Source organism: Malus domestica, chromosome 03, assembly GCF_042453785.1.
Source record: "Malus domestica chromosome 03, GDT2T_hap1".
NCBI lineage: Eukaryota > Viridiplantae > Streptophyta > Magnoliopsida > Rosales > Rosaceae > Malus > Malus domestica.
Window position 1 is genome coordinate 35,407,212 of NC_091663.1, and position 24,380 is coordinate 35,431,591.

The 24,380-nt window shown below is 36.0% G+C and overlaps 1 protein-coding gene across 1 annotated transcript; it reads right to left on the reverse strand.

The window, feature by feature from the left end:
- Positions 1 to 780: 780 nt before the first annotated feature.
- LOC103432522 (basic helix-loop-helix protein A-like) lies at positions 781 to 7,611 on the reverse strand. Its single transcript, NM_001328925.1, is given in 7 exon segments — positions 781 to 867; positions 967 to 1,904; positions 2,556 to 3,111; positions 3,225 to 3,296; positions 3,812 to 3,908; positions 7,162 to 7,419; positions 7,541 to 7,611. Coding segments are annotated over 7 exon segments (2,079 nt in total).
- Between the last annotated feature and the right edge of the window lie 16,769 nt (positions 7,612 to 24,380).

A 24,380-nucleotide genomic window follows, 5' to 3' on the forward strand; every position in this document is an offset into this window, starting at 1 on the left:
GTGGATTGGTTTCCCATGAATTTTCCCTTTTGCATAACTTTTGTATATTTTAGATGGATGTTATCATCGGCGTTAGGGGTGAAGGAAGACCTAGGAAGATTTTGAAAGACTATAAGAAAATATATGAAGTACTTGGAGCTAACGGAAGATTTAGCGCAAAACTGTGCACAATAATTCATACAACTGACCTTACTTAATGAGATAAAACTTGGTTGTTGATGTATACTATCGTTGGCACTCCAAGACAATCATTCACTCCTCATGTAATGACATTTTTGGAGAGGTGTAGAATGATGGTTTTGGAGTGTTGGTAATTGCTTCGATTTTAGACCATTTGATTAGGAGAAGGTGAATTTAAACTCAAGACCTCGAGTGCAATAGAACATGTTCTTAATCAGTTGGATTACACGCCTCTTGCCAGAATTAAACACATTATAAGTTCATAGCATGGGTATATGACGAATGGAATACGAAAGATTTGCAACAACAAAACATGAAAGATATAATGATTTTTAGATTATGCTAAATGTCTTGGAAATAATACACTTTGTTAGATTACAATACAGGGGAATAAACAATACACACCAATTAGTAAAAAGAAGGAAAAAAAAAATGTTCTAGTTAACATTGTACAGTAAGTAGCACTGATGACCCATAAACACCAATCAGAATTATTTTGTTTTCCAATTTTTTTCCCCTTCAAAACTCTTTAATTACGTACACAAACTGCTTATCCTAAATCGTCCTGCAGATTTTTACACAAACACAACTAATAACGGATTAAGAGTCAGATTGAGGTATAATTTGATTTATCACCCTCTTCACTTCCGTAATACTTATTTTCTTGCCATTCACGTTATCCTTCACCTGAAAAAATTGAAATTAAAAAATGTCAAAAAATCAGAAAAATAATTCTCATTAACTAATATTGCATGGTGAAGGTGAAATACTATGTAAATTACGTACCTTGGCCCTTAGTTCAGCTACGAAGTAACCGTTATTCAATGAGGAATGGACAACCGTGGTCTCAATTCTTAGCTCTCTAAGTGTTTGCATCACATCAAGCAATAACCCTTCTCTATACGGGCATTGGAGCTCCAACAACCCGTCACTCTCGATTATTGACACCTCTAAAGAAGTTCCCGTCACCATAGGTGTCGGTGACGGTTCTGGCTGAGGTGGTGGCGGCGGCAGTGGAGGCGGTAAGTCCTCCATTGCTTTAGGCTTAGCAATGGCGACGCCACCGCTTCCTTCCACAATCCTCAACTTCCTTTTATCCGACCCGTGACCGGCCTGTGTCCGCTCTACTACCGGGAGCCCACTTCGCAACTCTTTACAACTACTCGACCTTTGCATTTCCCCGGATGATCTCGACTGTTGATCATCCTCCATCGGCACGTTACGTGCCTCGAGATCCTGAATTTTCTTACGCAGTTGCTTCACGTACTCGATTGTGTCCCCTAATATGGAAGCCTTGTCCATTTTTGTCACAAAAGGCACAAGCGACCTTAGTATAATAAACCTCTCATTAAGCTTCTCTCTACGTCGTCGTTCCGCTAACACATGATTGGCGCTGAGCTCGTCTTGTGGGGTCCCTTTCCTCAACCGAGTCGAGGCTTCACCCTCGTGAGATTTCGGCGAGTTCTCGTCACGGTATTTTGAGTGGAGGAACGGTACACTGAACAAGATATATTTCAAGAGCCATTGGGATGTGCCTTCGACCGGCATAAGGAGGTGGTGATCAACTCGGCTCGACCACTTTGCGAAAGCTGACTGAGTCGAACAAACTGCATAATCGGTGGACGAATTCATCATCCACCGAGCCGATTGTCCCTGAAGTATGGTGGAGACCGTCTCCGAGTAATGTGTGTCATCATTTGTCAACTCCTCTAACGCTAAGGGTCCTGAACACACCAAACAAATTAGCTTGCGATAATTTGCCAAGAAAATACCAACAAACAGACAATTAGTTATAATAATGATTAGGTTGAAGGCTTGATTAAGAAGTACTTAATTCAACATTTAACATTGAACTTTATGAAGGTTAATTGAAACTTGCTCCTAGTCCAAATATAATATGAAATCAAAGGAGCAAATTGGCCAGTTTTTTCACGCGGCTAGGAAAACCACGCATGCAGGTTGAACTTTTGCTTTAGGGTTTTGTCTTTTTTCGTTCAAACCACGTGGTACAATCCCGAGAATGGAAGAGTTTTTTCGTTCAAACCACGCATGCAGGCAGCGCGTGGAATTTTTCAATGTATAGCACACTTTGGTACACCATAGTATAAGGTGTTATCATAATATAAACAGTTATAAATTCTTTTAAAGTATTCAAACACATATATTATGATACTTGGTATAACGAGCCGTATTCATGATATATTGAAATTCTTTTTTTTTTCTTTTTTTTTGTATAATCACAAACTTGCTCGCATTTTCAAGGCAACTAATGTCTATAAATTGTTGATTTTAATTTTTACTCTATTGACATTAAGAAGTAAAAAAAAAAAAAACAAAAGAAGGGTATACCAATTAATTACTAAGTTTTATAGTACCTGAGTGCGGCGGTTGAAGGCCGCTGCTCAGTGGCTCTTGTACTGACGGCCACCGCCGGGTTGACTCGGCTCGATACGAGTCAGCTTGGCGCTGCTGATCGGCTGGATTCCTAGACTGACTTAAGGCTAACAAGTGGAAATCAGAGTCCAAGTTATTTGAGGCGTCGTCAGGGGAGCCGAGCCGGATGTCTTCGGACATCTCGAGTTGCATGAGCTCGCTTGGCTCGGCAACTGCGGCCAAAGCCTGAGGAGGATTTGCAGCGGGAACAATGGCTCCACCATTGGGGCCCGTTTCAGCTTCGGAGTCGGATTCGGCTCCGTCGTCCTCCTCCTGATTATCATCTTCTTCGTCCTCATCGTCTTCTTGGGCGGCGTTGAGAGGAGGGTCTGTGGACATGGCTGGTAGGAGGTTTGAGGAGTGGAAATGTGGGTGGTCGGATGAGGTGGTGGGGTTGGAGGTGGAGTGCTCGGAGAGGGCGGGTTTTGGGGGCGGAGGGTGGTGGTGGTCAACGAAGAAGGTTTTGACGCGTTGGACGAAGGCGTGGTCTTCTGGAACCTACATTAAATTAATACGTACAATAACAAAATATTTTAATACATAATTAAACATGCATAAATAAGGTGACCTTTTAATTTGACTAACAAAAAAACAAAAAAAAAATTACGTACCCTCTCTGTGGTGCCAAACTCTACGACGCCGTCTAGAAGAGGAATGCACACCACAGTCTGTATACGAGCACTCTGTAGAGTCATGCAAAGAAACACAATTAAGTTTGTAATGCAGAATACGTGAAGACATAATCTCATTAAACACTATATGGAAGGACGTTACAATAGTACTTAGTTTTTATTTTTAAGCATAACGTTCTAAACTATTCTAATCTAAAAAGTTCGAATTCAAAATTAAGTACAATGAGGCTTTACACTATTCTAACCTAGTGATTTAAGTTACGTCTGCATTATGGGTGCTTACTTTTGCCAAGCTCTCATATACATTAGCGGATTTCAAACTCTGGACCTAAATTACGTGCTGCATAACATCCATCAGGCTAATCTCGATGGCTTACTTTTACCAAACTATTTAATAATAATTTAGGAAACATGACAACAAAAACAGATATAGGGTATGGAATTACTCCCTAGGTAGGATTTGAGGCCAGCTAGTTTGTAATAACTTGAGTTTTTACAGTACAGTATTGTATTTATAAAGCTGCACAAAGGAGATAGAGGTTGGCTTTGTTTAGTATAGATGGTACCTTTGCCAAAATAGCTCTCGAAAAGGTTTTGCTATCGACCTCGTTTGCACCGGTGAGCCATACATGCTGCCTCCTTGCGTATGCTTTACCTGGCAACCTACGTTCGTACGCATATCAAAATCTTCCTTAATCAACCATTTAAATTATTATCCTATCATAATCATATAGTATATAACTAGCTTTGTATGCTCATACGAAGCTTTGAAATATGAAGAGGTAGACACACATAAACGGTAAATGTTTCAGTTAGTGCAAGTAAATAGGCAGGCTTCTATACATTAGGGTGAGGGATGCATATTGCTAGCTAGCTGCTAGCTTTAGGTCTCGTTTGAAAATGCGTTTTTGAACATCACTTATGCTCATACCGTTTCCTACCGGAAGAACTTCTATTACAAACATGTTATCTCAATACCTAAATAATTCTCCAAAAATGTATTTGAAGTGCTACTTGAATGAAGCACCTGTTTAGAAACCACTGCCGATTGCTTTTCTAACGATTTTTTAATTATTTGGAAGCGTTTTAAAGCATTTTAAATGCTTTAATATAGCTATTTTATGGATTTTCACTAGTTAAATAATATAAATGAGGTATTGTGTCATCCACACACTTCTTTTTACTTTCCACAAGCTCATTTTTACCTTCCACACACCCTGTTAATTTTTTCAATTAATTCGATTCGACAACCAAAAATTAAGAGGAGTGTGGAAAAAGTAAAAAAGGGTAGCACCACCTAGAAATGTAAACATGTAGCAACAAATTAAGTTGAGTGCTACTGCATGTGGTGGGTGCCGAAAGGCATCTCTAAAGCGCATGACCTAGAACTAGAGAGCTGCAGTAATTCCATATATCTGAAAAAGCACGTCGTTTTAAATCCAGTGGGTTTAAGAAGGGGCATAAGAGTGCGGGCTCGATACATTATTTGACCTACTCCCACACAAGAGAGAGAATAATACAGATTCTCCTTTAGCTGTGTGTCTGGCATTGATGAACACATTTGATTGTCTGTTATCCCAAACAAGTAGCTTCCATCCCACTGAAGCAGGTGAAGAAGTAAGTGATAACTAGCTAGATATTTCAACGTCAAAAATTTAATTTATATAAATTCACTCCATCTATAAATAGCCAAATCCCTCTGCAGAGTCCCAGAATATGAGAATATATTCCCCCACCAGTCTCTAAATTAAGCAGTTTCCAATCTTAAAATTGTAAAAAATTTAACAAACGTATCTAAGCAAACTGTCCTTCATTAACTCCTCAACAGACTAGAATTCCATAAGTAGTGCAGTTATAGAAAAAGCAAGAAGAATATCACGATGATCAAATGCTTTATTTACATAACAAACAGAAAAAACTACATCAAGAATATTGAAGTTTGGTTACTTAGCACAAAGTATATAGGAGCAGTTTTTTTAGCAGGGATCCTGTTTTACCTTAAAGTTTAGCGTTAGGGTTTTCGTTACAGTAGAGAATATAGGATCCATGCTAAAAAGGAGCTCGTATATATGTATTATGTATTATTTGAAACGGACTTCAAGAACAGACATGTCAATATTTTCTGCATGTGTATCCTATTGTTGTGTATATGTATGACACGCATGTATACAAAGAGACAAAGCAAGATCAAACAAACAAAACATCACTAAACTAACGACGGGGCACTTTGAATTTAGAGAAGTTGTTTGGGCTTGTAAAGTTTGACTGACAGAGATATTGAAGGAGAGGAGACGGTGTTATCGTCAATGTAGAGATTCACATGTGCCAAGATGCATTCTTTCACTCTTAACCACAGCCTTACATTTGTAGATAATTATTTTCATCTTTGGAAAAGTTACAGTTCCCGACATCTTTTGGCTCACTCACATTTACCACACTTATATGATTATATCTCATTGCCAGCTGTTTACAGTGTCCTATTGTCTATATACAGAAAGCAAATTTAAGAGTATTTGTCAAATGTCATAAATGTCACAGGCAAGTATCAACAAAAAATGTTGAAATGTTAGATGGGAGGCTCAATACGCAGGGCATTGTTTGTACTCATGCATGCAACTATACCAAGTACTAAATCCATCAGCCACAATGAGTACGATATATACCGGAAATTGAGCTTTTCATTTGCAGTAGTTGTTAATACTGATTGACAATACCAAGGGGAAAGGATTCTCTCCGGATCATTTCCATCAAGTCCACCAGGGCACGCAATTCAGACTTTTGAAATTTGATCAAACGACAAAAGTTATTATAACTTTTAAAATGAGCCCCTGTTTGTAGCCGTTAGATCAAATTTAAAAAACCCGGATTATGTGCCTTGGTGGACTTGGTGGAAAGGATTCGGAGATGATCATTTCTCATGCCAAATGGGGTGTTGGGGTATGTAAAAGGTGTAGTGGCACAGAATCCAAAATTTATGAGGGGCTCTAAAAAAATTTATCCTCCTATGTATTACATATGAGTATAAATTTTCTAATAAAAAAGTTTCTAATTGAAAAGAAAATTCATCATATGATTTTATCTATATTACAATTGATTAAGTGGAACTTATACTTAATATAATATATTAACTTTTCACTTTTCTCTAGGAAAAAAAATTGTGTATTATTTTCTTCCACTTTTCTTAACAAAAAAACTAACTCGTGTATTGCTTTATTCCACAAACACAATTGTATTTTCATCTCCTTCTTTCAAACGTGGTCCAACTTTTTATGGATGAACCGTAAATCATGATTTCATAGTAATTGGAGATTATTCAATTAGTAAGACTAAAATGCTGATTTCAATTAAATTCGCACATGACCCTTAAATGTCAGAGATAGCCTTGGACAATACCCCTAAATATTTATCACATGTGTTAGGAGAAAGTGTGTGTACGGAGTTATTATGGCACATCAAAACAGTAATTCTACAATATTCATCTTTAATGTGTAGTACTCAAGTATATACCTTAAGCTTTTGGGAATAAAAAACAGATGAGGATATATAGCCGCTGTAAGTTTTTTATTTTTTTATTTTTTCCATATAACCCCCTGTAAGTTAATAATAGCAACATTGATAGGGTTTCTCATTATATTTTGTAAATTAAGGAAGCATTTTAACTAAATTTTACTTGTTACGTATGACAGAACAGCTGTGTGAAACAATTAATAAACGAGTTGAATATTCACATTACCATAAAAAAAATTCTACTAATAGTTGCAGAGTTTTGCACTGAACTTACACCACAAAAAGCAATAATATATTTGTCAGGAATTATTAAAAATTGAAGAAGTTTGCAGGGAATGAAGAGGAACATGGAAATCTATATGGCCAAGTAATTAAATGGAAGCATAATGAGGTGTTATTAATTGCTTACCCGACGCCGGGGGGAAAGGAGAATGAGACACACATCAAGTAGAACCATTCGGACTCGGTTAAGTCCTCCGGGGATAAGGAGGCACAAGGGCGGCGTGCCGGTGGCTGGTTCGTCTCTCCAGCAGACAAAGAGTCGTAGAGCTCTCTTAGCTGCTGGCTCCGCTGGAGAGACGCCTCCTCGGCACTCACTTCCATTGGTTGCACCGTCTTCCTCGTCTTGATGGCTCCATTGTAGTACCCATCTGACCATACTAAGATCCTGATGTATTCATCATGATGAATAATAATTACATTTATTAATTAATTTTCTTGAAGAATTAATGAATTGAAATGAAATGAAATTGAAGGTACGGTAGGGTTTCTGGGTTAGGTAGACGTACCCTTGTTGGGGACAGATTTGCCAGAAGAGACTGTAAGTCCATTGAACAGATTGGACTGAGGCCTGCAACATACCGCGGAGGCGGCTGCTACTTGGCGGCGGCAAAGCCATTTTTGGCCACCTGACCTTCTCTCTACCTCTACTAGTCTTAATGAGAGAGAGAGAGAGAGAGAGAGAGAGAGAGAGAGTTGAGTTTAAGCTAGCTACCGTTTTTTCCTAACTCTCCCTTTTTTCCATGAAATAACATCTAGATTAAGCTAAAAAAATTAAGGAGTAAGAGAAAAGATAAAGGGGTTCCAGTTTTGGGATTTTGGGTTTGATAGGTAAGTGAAAAGGCAGCAGAAAGGAGGAGGTGAGTTTGCAGAGCTAGCTAATGATCAAACACCAAACTGATATATGAAGAGTACATAAAGGAAAAATAGAAAGGTGGAGAACTTTAAGGAGAGAAGAGAAGGTGAGGAGAACGTTAAAGCAGACCAGCAGGTGAGAGAGAGAGAGAGGAGTTGAGAAGAAGAGTGAAAAGGTAGATGATGACTTTGAGGAAGATACGTTAGTTGCATCCCAAGAATTGCCATCATTTTTACCTCTTGACTATGGCTTTTAAAAATAAAAACTCATATGTTACGCGTATATTATTAACATAACGTTATATGACAATGATATATTAATATGTAATTTTTTTTATTAAACGTTTATTATTGATATGAGAGTTCACGATAATAATATAACCGTGGTATATAAGTTCATTACATCTATAAGAATAAGATAGGGTGAGGATGTTAAAAATTCAGTGGAAATACGAATGGTCGTTGGATATGGCTGATGGGAAGAGTTTTTAGAGGAGAGAGAGAGAGAGAGAGAGAGAGAGAGAGAGAGCATTAGTGGGAAAGAGTTTGGCGATATTGTGGGGGGTTTTGACTGGTCGGTCTACCAGACAGTTCGTGCTGATCAGTCATGCTGTGCTCAGCCTGCGCGCGTGGCTTCATATGATTGCAACATTGAGTGTCTCTTTCTCTACGTATGAGAGAGAGAGAGAGAGAGAGAGAGAGAGTGAGACTTTTTTTTTGGGTCAGAGGAGAGAGGTGGGATTAGGTGGCCAAAGACTGGGCGTTGGAGTTTCAGTTTAGAATTATATGAGCATGTGAAAAATGAAGCTACCAATAATTCCACATCCACTTGTCAAAACGTGTTACATGGCATACTAAAGTTTCATTTCAAAGTCACCAGAAATTTCTTAAGTTTAATTTGGAAACAAACGTTACGTAATGTACCAGTTTATGTTTTATAACAAAATTGGACAGTATTAATCGATATGACTTATTTTTAGAGAATATATATTTAAAAAATGAATTTAAGGTTTATATAATAATGTTACATGATTGTATTTTTGACTCACTAATAAATTTCCAAAAGTCACTTATGAAGTTATGAGATTTTTAAGATAGTTGTTATTGATAAGAAATGTCATTGCAGAACAATATAAAAGAGAAATTCTACCTAAAGTACGACTTTTTTAGAGTACAAGTTATAACAGTTCCATTTTTCTATTTAAATTTTCCCTTTCCTTCCTATAGGACCTATACCATATAAAACTCTAACTAATTAATCTGGTGAAATTCAACACATTAGTCAAATTCAAGACATTAGGCACAAGGGTTTTGTTTTTTCTTTCCCATAAATGGGGTATTTGTCTTTAATTTAGTTTTGTAAAAGAGGAAATCCTAGCTAGTTAGCATAACCAGTGGTGTGTCTAGTTCGATATATATATATATATATATATATATATATATATATTTTCAATTTGATTTGGATTTTATTTCTATTATATGTTTACTTTGCTTTTACTAGACATATTATTAATTTGTACTCTTTTTTTTCAGCAATTATAGGCTCGTTTGGAAGTGTTTTTAAAATGACTAAAAGTGCTTTCGGTGAAATTGATTTTGAGTTCTAAAAGCAATTTAAGTTTTTTTTTTTTGGAAGAAGCACTAGATATGTGCTTCTTGCAGGAAACACTTAAAATGTTTTTCCAGGATTCACTTGGATAATTACAAAGGATTGGTTTCAAAAACACTATACCAAAAATACTTCTAATTATTTTAAAAACACTTCCAAAAGAGCCCTATATTATTGCCTTTTCAAATATATATGTGTGTGTCTGTGTTGTGAACAACAAAAAACCATGTACTGCAATAGGGAAAGACAATTTTCCAACAAGTCTGAAGCTACCAAAAAGGAGAAAAAAGGTCAGAAGCAAAACAAAATATCACACTGAAAGGGTCACTTTCAAACTAAAGATTTTGCCAACCACACAGTTGAGCCAACACAACAATAAGGATGACATCTTGATTTCCCAAAGCTCAGGAAGAAACCACAAAAAAACCATCCCATATAGTTAAAAAAACCCCACCGCAAGTTGTAGTGTTGTACGACCTGGGTTTCCCTTAGCAAGCCCATCTATATTCACTTTGACCCAAAGATACCGAGAAGGATGACAAAGAACCAGAATATAAAGCAATGTTGCACAACATAACCAAGATCCCAAGAGAAACTAAAATTTCTTTATCCAAAACACCATGGACATGACTAGGGAGAAAGAGCTCCAACCTGCCTATGACATATTTCTCATTTGCTAGTAATTAGGGTTTTAGCTTAAATAATTTTCCAGGTTCTGTGTCTCTGTGATCATAGGAATTAGCTTCATCAACAGGCAGCAACTATTGGAAGTCTCCTCCAATTTTTTCTGATATGAAATGAACCTTAGCTCAGCGGTCTAGATTGGCTGCTTGGCATCTGCAGTTAATTGACGGCTCAATTTGAACCTGGCCCAACCCAAATTTTTCTCTCTTTTTTTTTTTAATTTTTAAATTCAACTATCGTTCATGAAATTTAAACTTCATACGTCTTGACAAATAACCGAAGCTGTCACTACATCATAGAGTCGTGAAAGACCAACTAAAAATATCAAACTTTTCTTGCCAATCTTATTCTGGACAAGACAAGTTCAGCTCACTTCAAGCTTTAAGCGTCTACCTACCGGCCCTTCGGGCTTCTTCGGGTTCTCCGGAGGAAGGACAAGCCGACGGACCGTACTTCCCACAAAAGTGTTCCAGGTGGACCTGGGATTAAGTGGCGAGTGAGAGCATTGCAACAGTGAGTTGAATGGAGACGAAGTGTACGTGTATTACCTTGCCATCAATCCCCTCTGTATGTATCTGTGATTGTTCTTGAGGCATGAATCTTATCTCCAAACGCATGCATGCTTAATTAAGAACCACAAGTGCATGAGGTTTTTTTTTTTTTTTTTTTTTTAACTTTTTACGAGTGCATGTCTCAGTTTCTCGCAGATTGGTAGCCGTTCAAACATTATATTGGTCTCCTAGGTCATGTACTTGAACTAATAAATGCATCTCTATAGCTGTTAAGTAGGATTTAAAATTAGGATCACAGGACGTGGTCTTCTTATTATGCAATTTTTTTTTTGCGATGAACCAAATTGTATATTTTCTAAGTCACCCTCTAAACATCATCCATGCAAAAATTAACTAAATCTAAAATAGTTCATTCATTTAACGGTTATCCAATAAATTGACAAATCATGTGTCTCACTTAACGAGTTTTTATTTGGTTAATTTTTTGCAAAGGTTATCCTTAAATGGTGATTCCTTAAATGGTGATCTAAAAACTAGTCGATCATCAAGCAACATTATAAGATAAGAAAAAGAACTGAGAAGATTCAAGTAAGAAGATAACTAGCATCTCCTTCTAAAGCAGATTGTTAGCGTTGTCTTGCACTTTTACTCCGCCACGACTTCTTAATTCACACTATTGTACTCTACATTAGTTTTGTACTATATTCAGAGTTTTTCGAGAAAATATTCCATCCTTCAATATCATGATTCGGTCGACGGGGCCAGATCATGAGTGAAATATCATGATCGGAGCGACCAAGATAGATCACATTAAGGTCTTTTTTTTTTTTTTTTTTTTTTTTACAGAGGATTGAAATAGCCATTTGAAAAAGGTGAACTGAGCCAAACCAATATTTGCCCAATTTTCCAAGATATACAGTTCTAAGGACTCTAAACTATGGGCCGATCCAAAACCAAACTTTACTCTTTTCAGCCGGCCCGAAAAATCATTTGATCTGAAACCTGGGCTCAAGAGACAGTAGATCTTTGTTCGAGTTCGAGTACGCAACAAGGTTATCTTTTTTTCGATTCCATAAGTTCTCGTTGCACTTAAGTATTTTCAATTCTGCTAAGATAAGTCGTTTATGCGTGTAGCATTGTTTGACTATAGATTAAATGTGGATTCTACAAAAATCTAGCTACAATCTGTAATTGCTCATGCATGCCAATTGACTATAGCATAGCTCAATTACTTCAACATTGAGAAGTCTCCAAGAAAACCTAAGAAGAGAACGTTCCAAGAAACAAACAAATATAGCTAATTATAAATAACAACATTGTGAAGAGGAGGCAAAGGATCGAGTACTCCTTCAGGCACCGATATGGAGGATGTGTATAGTGGACTCTCCACTTCTAATTTGGCCTCTAATCACAGTTTTTAGACTTTCTTCGCACACATGATGTTCCATCCCACAATTGATACATATGCTTACAAGGGATTACCATTTATATGGTCATTTGATTTTAGGGAACTTTAACGAAAAGCTCCCGGTGCTGTTCACTTTAACGAAAAACCACATTTTTACACTAAAAAGTCAATCCTAGTACTATTCACATTACCCTTTATTTTGTCCTTATCGTTAAAACTCAAAGTTTTCAAGCATTTTTTATTAGTTTTCCTAGTGAAACCCCAACATCTTCTAGTATGGTTCCCCCATAAGAAAACTGAACGCCCAGCTTCGCAGAGCAGCTCTCTCCCCAACCCACAGCATAGTGTGGAATCTGGATCGTTTCATTGAGCACCATTTCATTTAGATATTAATGTTATGACTATATTGGATCAAGTCATAACTCAAAGTTTTCAAGCTTTTTTCATTAGTTTTCCTAGTGATACCCCAACATCTTCATGATATCAATGTAGGTTGTCATTTGTATGAATCTCAACAACTACCCGTGGTCCATGTCACTCGATTTGTATTGTTCACGTGCTATGTTTGAGAACATGAGGCATGCGCTTATAAAGTATTATCCTCATATTATCAATTGACTTTATGATGAAACCCTAAAGTTCTTAAGGTTAATTAAGGCTCTATATATAATATTTTATTGGGAAGAGTCACGTTGCTTCTAAACTAGTGATACTTTAGGGATTAGAAAATATGATTTTCTCAAAGAAGATATTTAATATAGAATCCATGATTAATCATAAGTGTATGACATGCACTTGAAAGTTGTGGAGGAACATATGACATGAACGTATATTTCACGTATCTGTTGTTGCTTAGATCACTAATTACGTTTTGATAAAACAACTAATGTGCATACTTTTTCCCCCTAATATCATGTCAATAAATATCACGCCTCGAACCTGAAATTGGTGGGATCCCATGACCGGCGCGCGAGTAAAAGTAAAAGTAAAACTAAACTAAAAACAAGAACTTAAAAACTTCTCTTATACAAGTAATTATTACAAAATCCTTACAGAGTGTACAAAAATAAGAAAACTCTTAAATCCCTTGTTTAATCCCAAACTCAACTTGTCTAGCACTTGTCTTGTCAAATAACTCATATGTAAAATAAAAGGGTGAGGGATGAGCAACAAGCATCGTCGCTCAGTGAGTAAAATATGTAATATGCTAGTCAAGCGATGTCATTTTAGTCACTATAGAAAATACAATAATAATATCAAATCATCATGCACGTAGTGCCATATCACATCATCCCTTTACGTGTTCATTATATTCTTCATAAATAGTAACTCACCACGTGACCCCTATTGGCTATTTTGCTCTAATGTCCCCGTGTGCAGTTTACATTTATTCCTCGGATTAATGCAACACTAAAGTTCTTATGCTTCATGAACAATTCCAAATATTCACATATCACTATATTAATAACTCCAAGAGCATCTCCACAAATCCAATATGCTTGACTTGAAATAAAGATGTTTAAAAATAAGTATAATTTGCAACACATTACATAAACTACTTACCTTGATAATCCGATATTTGACAAGACAACCCATCTAAAATTTTCCAAAACTTAAGCTTTCATGCATACTGACTAACTCCTTTGCATGATAACAAAGGAGAGCACGTGCACTCTTACTTATAAAACTCTCGGGTCTCGGCGTCTCTGTGCGTGCAGAAGAATGAGAGAGTTTGAGGGAAAGAGAGATGTAAAATAGAGAGAGACGAAGTGGGATGGCAGAAAATATAAAAAGAAAGGGGACAGTTGAGTGGAAATCAGTGGGAAGAGAGGGAGTGTGTGTGCGGTTCGGCTGAAAATGGGGAAAAAAGAGGGGAGGTAGCGTGAGAGAGAGAGAGAAGGTGTGATGATTGTGTTGGCTTTTGGTAAAATAATGAAATAATGGAATGATTGTTATATATAAAAAAATATATATGTATAATGAAAACGGGGAAATTAGAATGCCCTACTCTTGTTTTTTATATATATATATAAAATAAATAAATGTATATATTAAATAAATAAATAAATATATATATATATATATATATATAATGAAAAAGGGGAAATTTGATCAAAACGCTTGGACTAATGGCCACGTAAGCATTTTTATTTTTTATTTTTATTTACATATCATTAGTTTATTTCTTTTAAATGAAAAATATTATATGTTGATTTTCCACTTTATCTTTTTAGTTGATGGAGGGTTTTTTTTTTATTTATTTTTTTCTTCTGTTGTAGCTCACTTTCACTTGTATATTATCTGTACCTCATGCTGTTTATCTCTGGCAGAGATTTGCAGAACTTGAGGTGTCACATCCCCACTCGGGCCCCCACCACTTCCCGGGCTCAACTTTGCTGTAGCACGATATTTTCCGCTTTGGGTCCCGACCACGCTCTCACAGTTTTGTTTCTGGGAACTCACACGAGAACTTCCCAGTGATTCACGCATCCTAGGTAGGGGTGGGCACGGTTTGGTTCGGTGCGGTTTTGAGTGAAACCGAAATCGAAACTGAATTTTTTTGCGGTTCGGTGCGATGCGGTTTTGAAGCCAAAACCAAAATGAAACCAAACCGTTTGGTTTGGTTCGGTGCGGTTTCAAACAGTTTCGGTTTGGTTTTTAAGAAAAAATGTACAATATGCAATTTAACATATTAACAAGCATTTTTCAATAGCAATAGGAAAAAGACATTTGTTATGTAAACAATTAGCATGTTGTATGCAGTTGTGATGTTAAAACATGTTTGTGCAATAAAAGGGTGTCCCTTACAATGTTTATCATAAAACAAGTTGAATAAATTTGAATTCATTAAACATGAGCAAAACTTTGATACTAGAATATGTGATATCATGCTTCAAATGAGTGGACTTCATTAGATCATTGTTCGACTCTTGATAACAAGATTAGTCCACCCTTGTACATATATGTGTGTGTGTGTGTGTGTGATGGTATAAAATAACAAAGGTCCTTCAAGTTAATGAACAAAAGAAAGTGATGAATGATGATATTCTAGTGTGGTTGAGTCCCATACTAAGTGTATGAATTCTAACAAACAACAAATTAAAACATGAAATCTAATATAGACATTTAATTAAATGTTTATTAATATTTGCGGTGCGGTTCGATTTCGGTGCGGTTTTCAAAAGCCAAAACCAAAACCAAACCGTTTTCTATGTGGCGGTTTGGTTTCAAAATCGAAACCGTTTCAAAACCGCAAAACCAAACCGTTCGGTGCGGTTCGATTTGATTTGTGTTTCGGCTTCGGTTTTCGGTTCTAAGTGCCCACCCCTAATCCTAGGATTGCTCTCGAGCGAACTCACTTAACTTCAGAGTTCCGATGCAACCTGAAGCCAATAAGCTCCCAAAAGGTCTCGTGCTATATAGAGGTGGGCATGTATATATAAGGCACATCACCCTCTCTCTGTTGGTCGATGTGGGATGCTACAATCCACCTCCCTTAGGGGCCCGACGTCCTCGTCAGCACACTCGTACCACACGGCAAAGTGGCTCTGATACCAAATTGTCACATCCCCACCCGGGCCCTCACCACATCCCGAGCTTGACTCCGCCGTAGCACAATATTGTCCGCTTGGGTCTTGACCACGTTCTCACGATTTTGTTTCTGGGAACTCGCACTAGAACTTCCTAGTGGGTCACCCATCCTGGGATTGCTCTCGCGCGAACTTGCTTAACTTCAGAGTTCTGATGGAACCCGAAACCAGTAAGCTCCCAAAAAGCCTCGTGCTATATAGAGGTGGGCATGTACATATAAGGCACATCACCCCCTCTCCGTTTGTCGATGTGGGATGTTACATGAGGTACGTTTCATGGTTCAACAAGTATACCTAATAATTGGTTATCCTGCTTTAAGGAATGGTGTAACCATAAAAATATTGGTTCAAGTAGAGCATTAAGGATTTTTTGATGAAGAAGAATCCATCATTGTTTCATTTTAGTGCTGAAAGAAGAACTCTTGCTTTGTATGTTGTGATCTTTACGATTACTATGCCATTTGAACACTACAGACATGTTGACTCTTTGGAAAGAAAAAAAACATCTTGATTTCTTTCCCAAATAAGGAGTCTCTCAAAACGGACTCATGAAGAACAAAGAGGAGGTTCCATTAAAGAAGAGGATTGCATATATGGTTAATGTGCGTTTATCTGTCTATCCATATGCCTAATTTGAATTGTACTCATGTCATGTTTAAACATATTAATATTGGCTTTACCAATGCCAAATTGAAACGTATCGATTCTGATAGAAATGTACATGTGCCAATTTGAAACGTACCAATATTGGCTTAAAACATACCAATGCCAAATTGAAATGTACCGCTACTGATAAAAATGTACCCATGCCAAATTGACAAGTATCAACATATCGGCTAGAAATGTACCAATACTAAATTAAAACGTACCTTTTAACACCCACCACTAGACTCTATTTTACAAATGTACCATGGTAAGGATCCTCATATGTATACTACTAAATTGAAACGTACCTAATACCATCTACCACTAGAATCTATTTTCCAAATGTACTATGGTATGGATACTCAAATCAAGAGGTGCATCAAATGAAAATACAAAGGAAATGAATATAACTGACAAGGGAGAACGGAAGAGTGTACACTGACCTAAGCAAAGAAATGGCATGAAAAGATTGTTGAATGGTTGTGGAAGAAAATGATAGAAGTATATATCACATTAGAAGTAGAAATAGATCAAAGTTGAATAGTTCTTAGATTTTTAAAACATATGTTTACTAGATTCTAGGAGATTTGGAATATTAATATAATAATTATTAATTAATCGGTACATTATATATAATGGAAAATTGTGTAAATTTGAATTAATAAAATGCTACTTATACAACATGTGGCACCTAAAATGCAGAAAAATGTTTAATAAAAAATCTCAAAGCTATGTATGTTTAATCTAACAAATAGCACAATGAGGCATCAAATTCTAAATGCCCCATGGTAATAAAATAATAGGAAAAATGATTGTTGTATGGAGAGAAGGATTGACGCCAGTGGGGAAGGATCCCACCTTCTAATTTAAAACTTCACAAAAAGCTAATCAAAATACGGGTTCTCACAATAAGTAGGGATTTGGATTCTCGTCGGATCCCCTCCCTAGGGATCCTAGAGATCAATGCACGTGAATCGTTGATAAAAAATCGTACGATCCCAATTAAATATTTTTTGTATTTTTAAAAGCAAAGTAGCCTTGTTCTTGAGTAAAACATATAAAAAAGGAAAATATTGTGGTCGTACGATTTTTGATCAACGATCCACGTGCGTTGATCATTAAGATCCCCAGACAAAGGATCCGGCGAGGATCCAAATCCCAATAAGTAGTGGCATCGGGATTATATATATATATATAACTAACCAATACTTGATTTTTTTTTTTTTTGGGTTACAAGAGAACCTGGGAAGGTTTTTGATTCATGATTTTTTTTCTAATTAAAAAAAAAGTATGATATTTCATATTTGTGCTGTATAACCCAATTATAAATGGCAAAGGTTTAGAATAGTATTGTGAATTTGATTATTTATATTATTTTTGTTGTACATTTTTTTTTTGAAAAAAAATGATATTATCTACACTATAGGGGAGATGGGGTATGCTTAGCCTCACAATTGGCTAGTAATAATATAGTTCATATTCGCTTTTGACGAGAATTGAACCTAAGACTTCTGGTGAAGAGGAATACCAGTATTAAGTGGCTGTTGTAAAACTATTTAGTTATAATTTTAAAAAGTGTTATTTCTTTCTAACACGATTTGTATGTTTGTGTGTTTTCAGCATACTTTGGTAAGTAAAAACAATTTTATTTTCGTACATTTTTTTAATTAAATAAATTAACAGATAATTAAAATCTAAAGCCGAGGGGAATGTCATGTTTGCAATGTGAAGTGTGAACAATCTATGTAATGATAATATAATTTTTACCACTACTGCATTTTCAAAATGTTGATCACCGAGTGGTTAATTGTTTCTTACCATCAATCATTATGATTTAGAAATTTGTATTTCTTAAGCCAAAAGCAAGTAATTTATAGTTTTCATTATACCTAATACTCGCATTGTTTTGTGAAAGATAAAGCAAATTCACAATAAATTTGTACTTCAAGGAGTTGAAAACGTTTATTTTACACTCGAAACTCTAAGTTCAATTTCTCCATTCTCTCTTCCAATAAAAAAAGATAGAACAAACTGTTTTTTTTTTTCTCTTTCTCTTCATAGATTCTCTTTATTAATACAAGTGATAATCTTACTCAAACTACATTATATAGAGGGGAAGTTTTTAAACTTGCGACAGCAGTGAGTTGGAGAAAAATATCCTATCTACCAAAATAAGCCATCACTTACTTCTCTTCTGATATTTGAACCTAATAACCAGTTGGATGATATCAATAAAATTGAAGTTCTATTCCAAGATAAAACACGAAAACAATAACCTGACCATCAATTATCTTTAACTTCAGCTTACTTTTCATGATTCAATACTAACTCAAAATTTTTACATTAACAAAAAACTTTACTGTGCCGCGAAGTATGATATGTACTAGAGTAATGTATAATTGAATTTGCGGTCAAGAGTTTCACAGTTAACCCTTTATTCGAGAGATTTTTTAGTGTGTTTGGAACACGGAGCAGTACTTCACATGTTGTCATAAAATTGGTGGAAAGTTTATTTATCAATTGTTCCTCCAATTGTTAAGGAAAAATACTAACAGTGAATTTGAACCACATTATTGTTAGCCCATTGTGAGACTAAGTTAATCCCTCTCTCTTAGTGTAGATAATATCGTTTGTTCAAAAAAAAAAAAAAAACATGTATACGAAAAAATGCAAATGAGACTCTCTCAAAGTGGGATTCTCCATGAACTCTCTGTCACCTCACAGTTTAACGTCAATTCTCGTTCCAACATTAATTGTGATAACTAATACATTATTTAGAGAAATAGGTAAAAGAAATTTCCATCAAAGATTCAATAGTTGGTAAATTCTTAGCCTCGGTAAAGTCCATCTTGATAAACATGAGGTGATGGAGAGTCTATAAAAAGTTCTACTTTTGAGAGAATCTTTTTAACATTTCTCATTGTATAATTACATGTAGGTACCACTACGTATTCTAAACACACTCAAAAATATCTTTTTTGTTTCTTGTCCAAGTCCGGGAGTGAGAGGTACCCAGGAGGATCCTCTTTGTTAGGATTCTGAGGATCCTCCAATCTCACATCCGTTCATCGTACATCGTGCGGTAAAAAATTATTGTAATTTTTATTATTTAAAATTGAATATAAACAGTACATGACAAAATTAGATGCACGATGTATGATGAACGGATGTGATTGGATGATCTCCAAAATCCTCACAAGGAGGATCCAGTGAGGATCTTCTCTCTGAGAGGTACAAGGTGGATAATGGATGATGGTGCGTCAACCAATAACGATGCAATAGTAGAAGGAAATCAGAGCAAAAGGCGAAAGAAAGAGACAAGAGTTTGACATACAAGTTAACAGGCCCCTTATGCAAAGGGATCCCCATTTAAAAAAAGAAGAAAAGAATTAGGTGTGGGGTCCACACCACATCGAACTTTAACAATCTAAACCATCTATTTTGTAAGTCTCGATTCATAGATTATCCTTACAAAAATTCAATTCAATCCGAACCCATTTGCCTATTTAATTATCAAGATAAAATTTCATTGTTTCTTATATAACAAAGTATTTGTTAATTTCTTTGAACTCAATTAGATGTCTTAATATTTCTAATATTTAGCAAGGATGATTGATGAGGTGCAACTTGAAAAATAGACGGTTTGGATCATTAAAATTTGATTTGGTGTGGACCCTATAACTAATTCCTATTTTTATAAAAAAAATGAAGAGCCCTTCCCTAAAAAATTTCCTACAACTCAAAATAAATGTACGTCTGACAGCTCCGTGGCACGGATTTGAAAGATAAAAAGTTGTTTGGCAATTGGTATAAAAAGGAGGCAGATTATCTGCCCTCCCACTTCCTGTGCCCTTCTGTTTGTGTGGTCACGGTTAAGCCACGTCAACATTTTATATTAATATTCATTTTTGTCTTATTATCTTTATAAAAAAATAATATAAAATGTTGAGGTGGCTTAACCGTGACCACACAAAATAAAAGGGTACGGAAAGTAGAAGGGCAGAGAATCTGCCTCCAATTTGGTAGGTATATGTCCCCTCTCGCCACCAAAACTTATTAAAGTAATTTAACTCTTCATCATCTCTCCCAAATCCAATGGATTTGCTCTTTTCCTGTTGTAGACAATGTACATGATTGAATCACGCCATGGCTAGGTCAAAAAGACTATGGAATTTACTTTCACCCACTTGCAAGGACGGAGTCACTTTGGCCCTAGGGCGGATGCCCCCACTCGTGGTGAAAAAAATGTACATGATTTTGACCTTGGTAAGGTGTATTATTAGTTTACTTGCTTGTGATATTAGCATTAACTCTTTCATTTGATATTACCAACGTTGAAAGAATATTTTCAGCTATGAAATTTATGAAGAATCGATTGAGAAATCGATGGGAGACCAACAAATAAATGATAACATGGTTATTTCTATAGAGAGACATTTGATGATATTGATAATGAAGTTGTCATGCAACACTTTAACAACAAGGAATCCCATTGATGGATATTGTAATAAGTTACATGAAAAATCTTATAGATTAATATATAAGCATTTGTTTTGTAAATTCTTTAACTTTTTAATTTGTGACTTTGTTATTTGAGGATGACTCAATCCATATAGATCTTTGGCTTCGTCCATGCTCATTTAAATCACTTTGAAATAACTTAGATATTATAAGGTTTACATTCTTATATTACATGAGAGCAACAAACACAAAAATGTATATATCGTAAATTGTTATTCACAGAGATGTATACAAGAAGATATATTCTTATTTGTATTGCTTGACGAGTATGTTTTGCTTCGCAAAAGTTCATGTTATGTTTTTATACCAATAAATAGTGCTCAAGCCAAGCTGCTCTGATACCATGAAGAAAGTTGAGGTTTCACCATAAATCCAATTGCAATATTGGGAGTAGCCCAACCTCTTATAAACCCTTACAAGACTTCTCCTTTCACCGATGTAGGACTCTTTTACCTTCACATCCCACAATTGTTAGGTGTAGGGTTTTATCACAAAAGTCCTTAGTGATATTAGGAATGAAATTTGTCATATACAAATTATATATTATTTTGTTATACTTTTATGTGAGATTCTATTTCTCCAACACGCCCTTCATGGGTGAGCTCAAGTGGGATCACACGAAAACCAATTTCCACATCGAGAATTGGTCACTATGAATCGTAACACAATTTTCAAGAGCCTGGTCATCATTTATTCACTAGATCCGACACAACTTTCGAAACCCCTTTCATCATTACTAGAGTCAACACAACTTTTCGAAGGCCCACTACTATCCTCAAGTTGGAGCTAGCAAAACTTTTCGAAAATCCAACTTAAGAAAGAAAATTCGAGCCTAGTAAATCGGGTCAGGGACGTGTAAGAAGATTAACCTTCTCTTATAAACTTTTTAGCTCCAGCATGATCCACCACCAACATCACTGATATTGTCCTCAACTAAGCCACCTATGACATTGCTAGGTGTGAGGTTTTGTTTTAGAAGTCCTCATTATTATTAGGAGTGGAATTTTTTGTATATGTATAAGTTGTACATTATTTTGTTATATTTTCTATGTGAGATTCTATTCTTCAACAAAGAGAATATTGTGTGTTCAAATGACTTTGTTAATTTAAGTCACTGGGATTAGCCAGTTCAGTGATAAGAGTGGGCAGAGTGATGAGTATGAATACTTAACTCTAGGATTTGAAGCCCTCCAGTCTAAAAAAAGAAAAATGCATATGACCAACTCAAATTTTGAACTCATTTTCAAATTTACCCCCATCTTCCCTCTCTCACTCATTACTCTCCAATTTAGTGCTGGACAATAGAACGATTTTTAATTTAGTGGAGGTCAAGTCTTTAATGGAAGAGCTCCACGCATTGTCTTGCCATTTTTAGCCAAGAAAATGTAAGGTGCGCCGCCCTAGTCCAACAAGTTAACAAACTTTTCTTTGAATGTTGAGAACTCGTACTAGTATAGTTATAATCCCATTAATTAAGAGAGACTGAGTGCTCTATGAATTCAATCCATGCGATTCAAGAAGATGTTTCAGTTTTGTCTGCAATTGCTTAATAAAATTTTTAGTGACGTTTATTAATTGATACTCATTTTCTTAATCTTTGCGGCGAATGAGCTGAACCTGCTGGTTAATACACACGGTCTGTTGTTAAATGAAAGATCCATTTAACAAGAATTGAGACACATTAATTTGACCAGGATGATGCTAAATTTTCTGCTAATTTAGTATAAAAACTGATTTATAAATTAAACATCTATCTAGAAAAGCTCAACGAGAAAATTGTTGACAGTTGAAATCCATGCTGTCAAGGTTAGTCATAGCTGAACTAGGTCATGTTCATGCTATCTAACTAAAATTAGGTCATTAATTTCTTTACTCAACTTGATCAGCTTTTATTCATAGTTCTAAGTTTTTTTTTGTCGAAAATTCATAGTTATAAGTTCATTTTTGCTCTTTTTTCCAGCCATATTTATCGGTTTGTGCTTCTCATGTCTTGCTACTTACTTGAGAATACATGCAACCTTCAGGGCCATGCACTATATATAACTCTCAGTTGTTACAAGCCTACAACCTTTATGATAATCTTGTAGTGAATTGACGGTCCTTCCAAATGGGAATCTCAAACTATATGGTGTCAAAATACTGTGGTTAGTTCAGTGGTGACGGAGTTATATGTAGAAAGATGTTGGAAAAATAATAGTATTTAGGTTTTTTATTGTCCGGATTCCCAATTAGGGTTGTTTTATCAAAAAAAGAATTATGTTTAGTTCACTATTTTATTAATAAGCTAGTCAAGATGAAGCATCTAGTTTGTAGCATTTTCGGCAATTCTATTGTTAATAATAATTTCATAATTTGTTTCTTCATTCATTTGATTTTCTGATTTTTAATTTGGTATCAGAGCAAGTTTGATCATTCGAAATTTGATCTTGATGGGTATCAGTTTATCTGTTTGTTGCTTCTCTGTTCTGTTGTCGTTTAAGTTACTGTTTTCGTTCCGTAGTACTGAAAAGTCGAGCCGCACTGGAGCCGGACTCTATGGCAAGGCGCGACTCCGACCCTTGCCCATCGCATGGACCTGTTCTTCTGCATCTGCACCCAGCAGCCGCATCACTGTCGCCAGCAACCTAGCCGCACCGAATCCAGATCATCTCCACCATCATGTCCACCTACCTGAACTCTGACCCGCCACCGCCGCACCACCGTCTGCATCCACTGCCGCACCATCAGAGATCGCACTCACTTCTCCCTCAGGAAACCCTATGTGGAATCCGATTGACAATTATGGGGTTTTTTGGTGAAAGAGAAAAGGTCGGTGAACAGTACTGTACTGTGAAAGTGTAAAAGAAGTGAAGGTGGGATCTAATTGGAGCATCCAACTCCTCCAATTGCTGTGTTGATTTGTTAAAAGAACAAGGAAATAAAAAACATGAGAGGGATGTGCTTGGATTGTTGGGAAATTGACAATAAGTTGGCTCTTGAAGGCCACGCGCGTGTTTGTTTTTTTTAGAAGTTGTCATCTGCAATGATTGCTTTAGCGTTTGGACTGGTGACCACTCGAGTGATATGAACGTGGTCGATTGAATTTTTTTGCTTTTTTGTTCAGAAGTTTGTTTGAAACTTGGCTCTGGCACTGACATTGGAATCTTGCACTGGCATTGACACTGACACTAACATTAGAATCTTGCACTAGCACTAATTAATATTGAAATCTTGCATTGACACTTGCATTAGAATCTTACATTGACACCGATGAAATTTCGTAGTTGAATTGGCATCAAAACTTAGCATAACAGAGCTTGTATCCACGTCTATCTACTGGCAAACTCAAGTTGTATATCTGGATTTAGTGCCAAGTCCATTAGGATTCGGGTTTTTTTTTTTTTTGCCTAATAGAACTAGGTTTAGTTCACTGTGTGTGTGTGTGTGAGTGCTTGTATTCGTTTAGTATTAAGAAGTTAGTCAAGATGTATTTTTTAGTTTTTAGCCTTCCCGATAATTCTATTCTTCGTTAATAATAGTTTCATA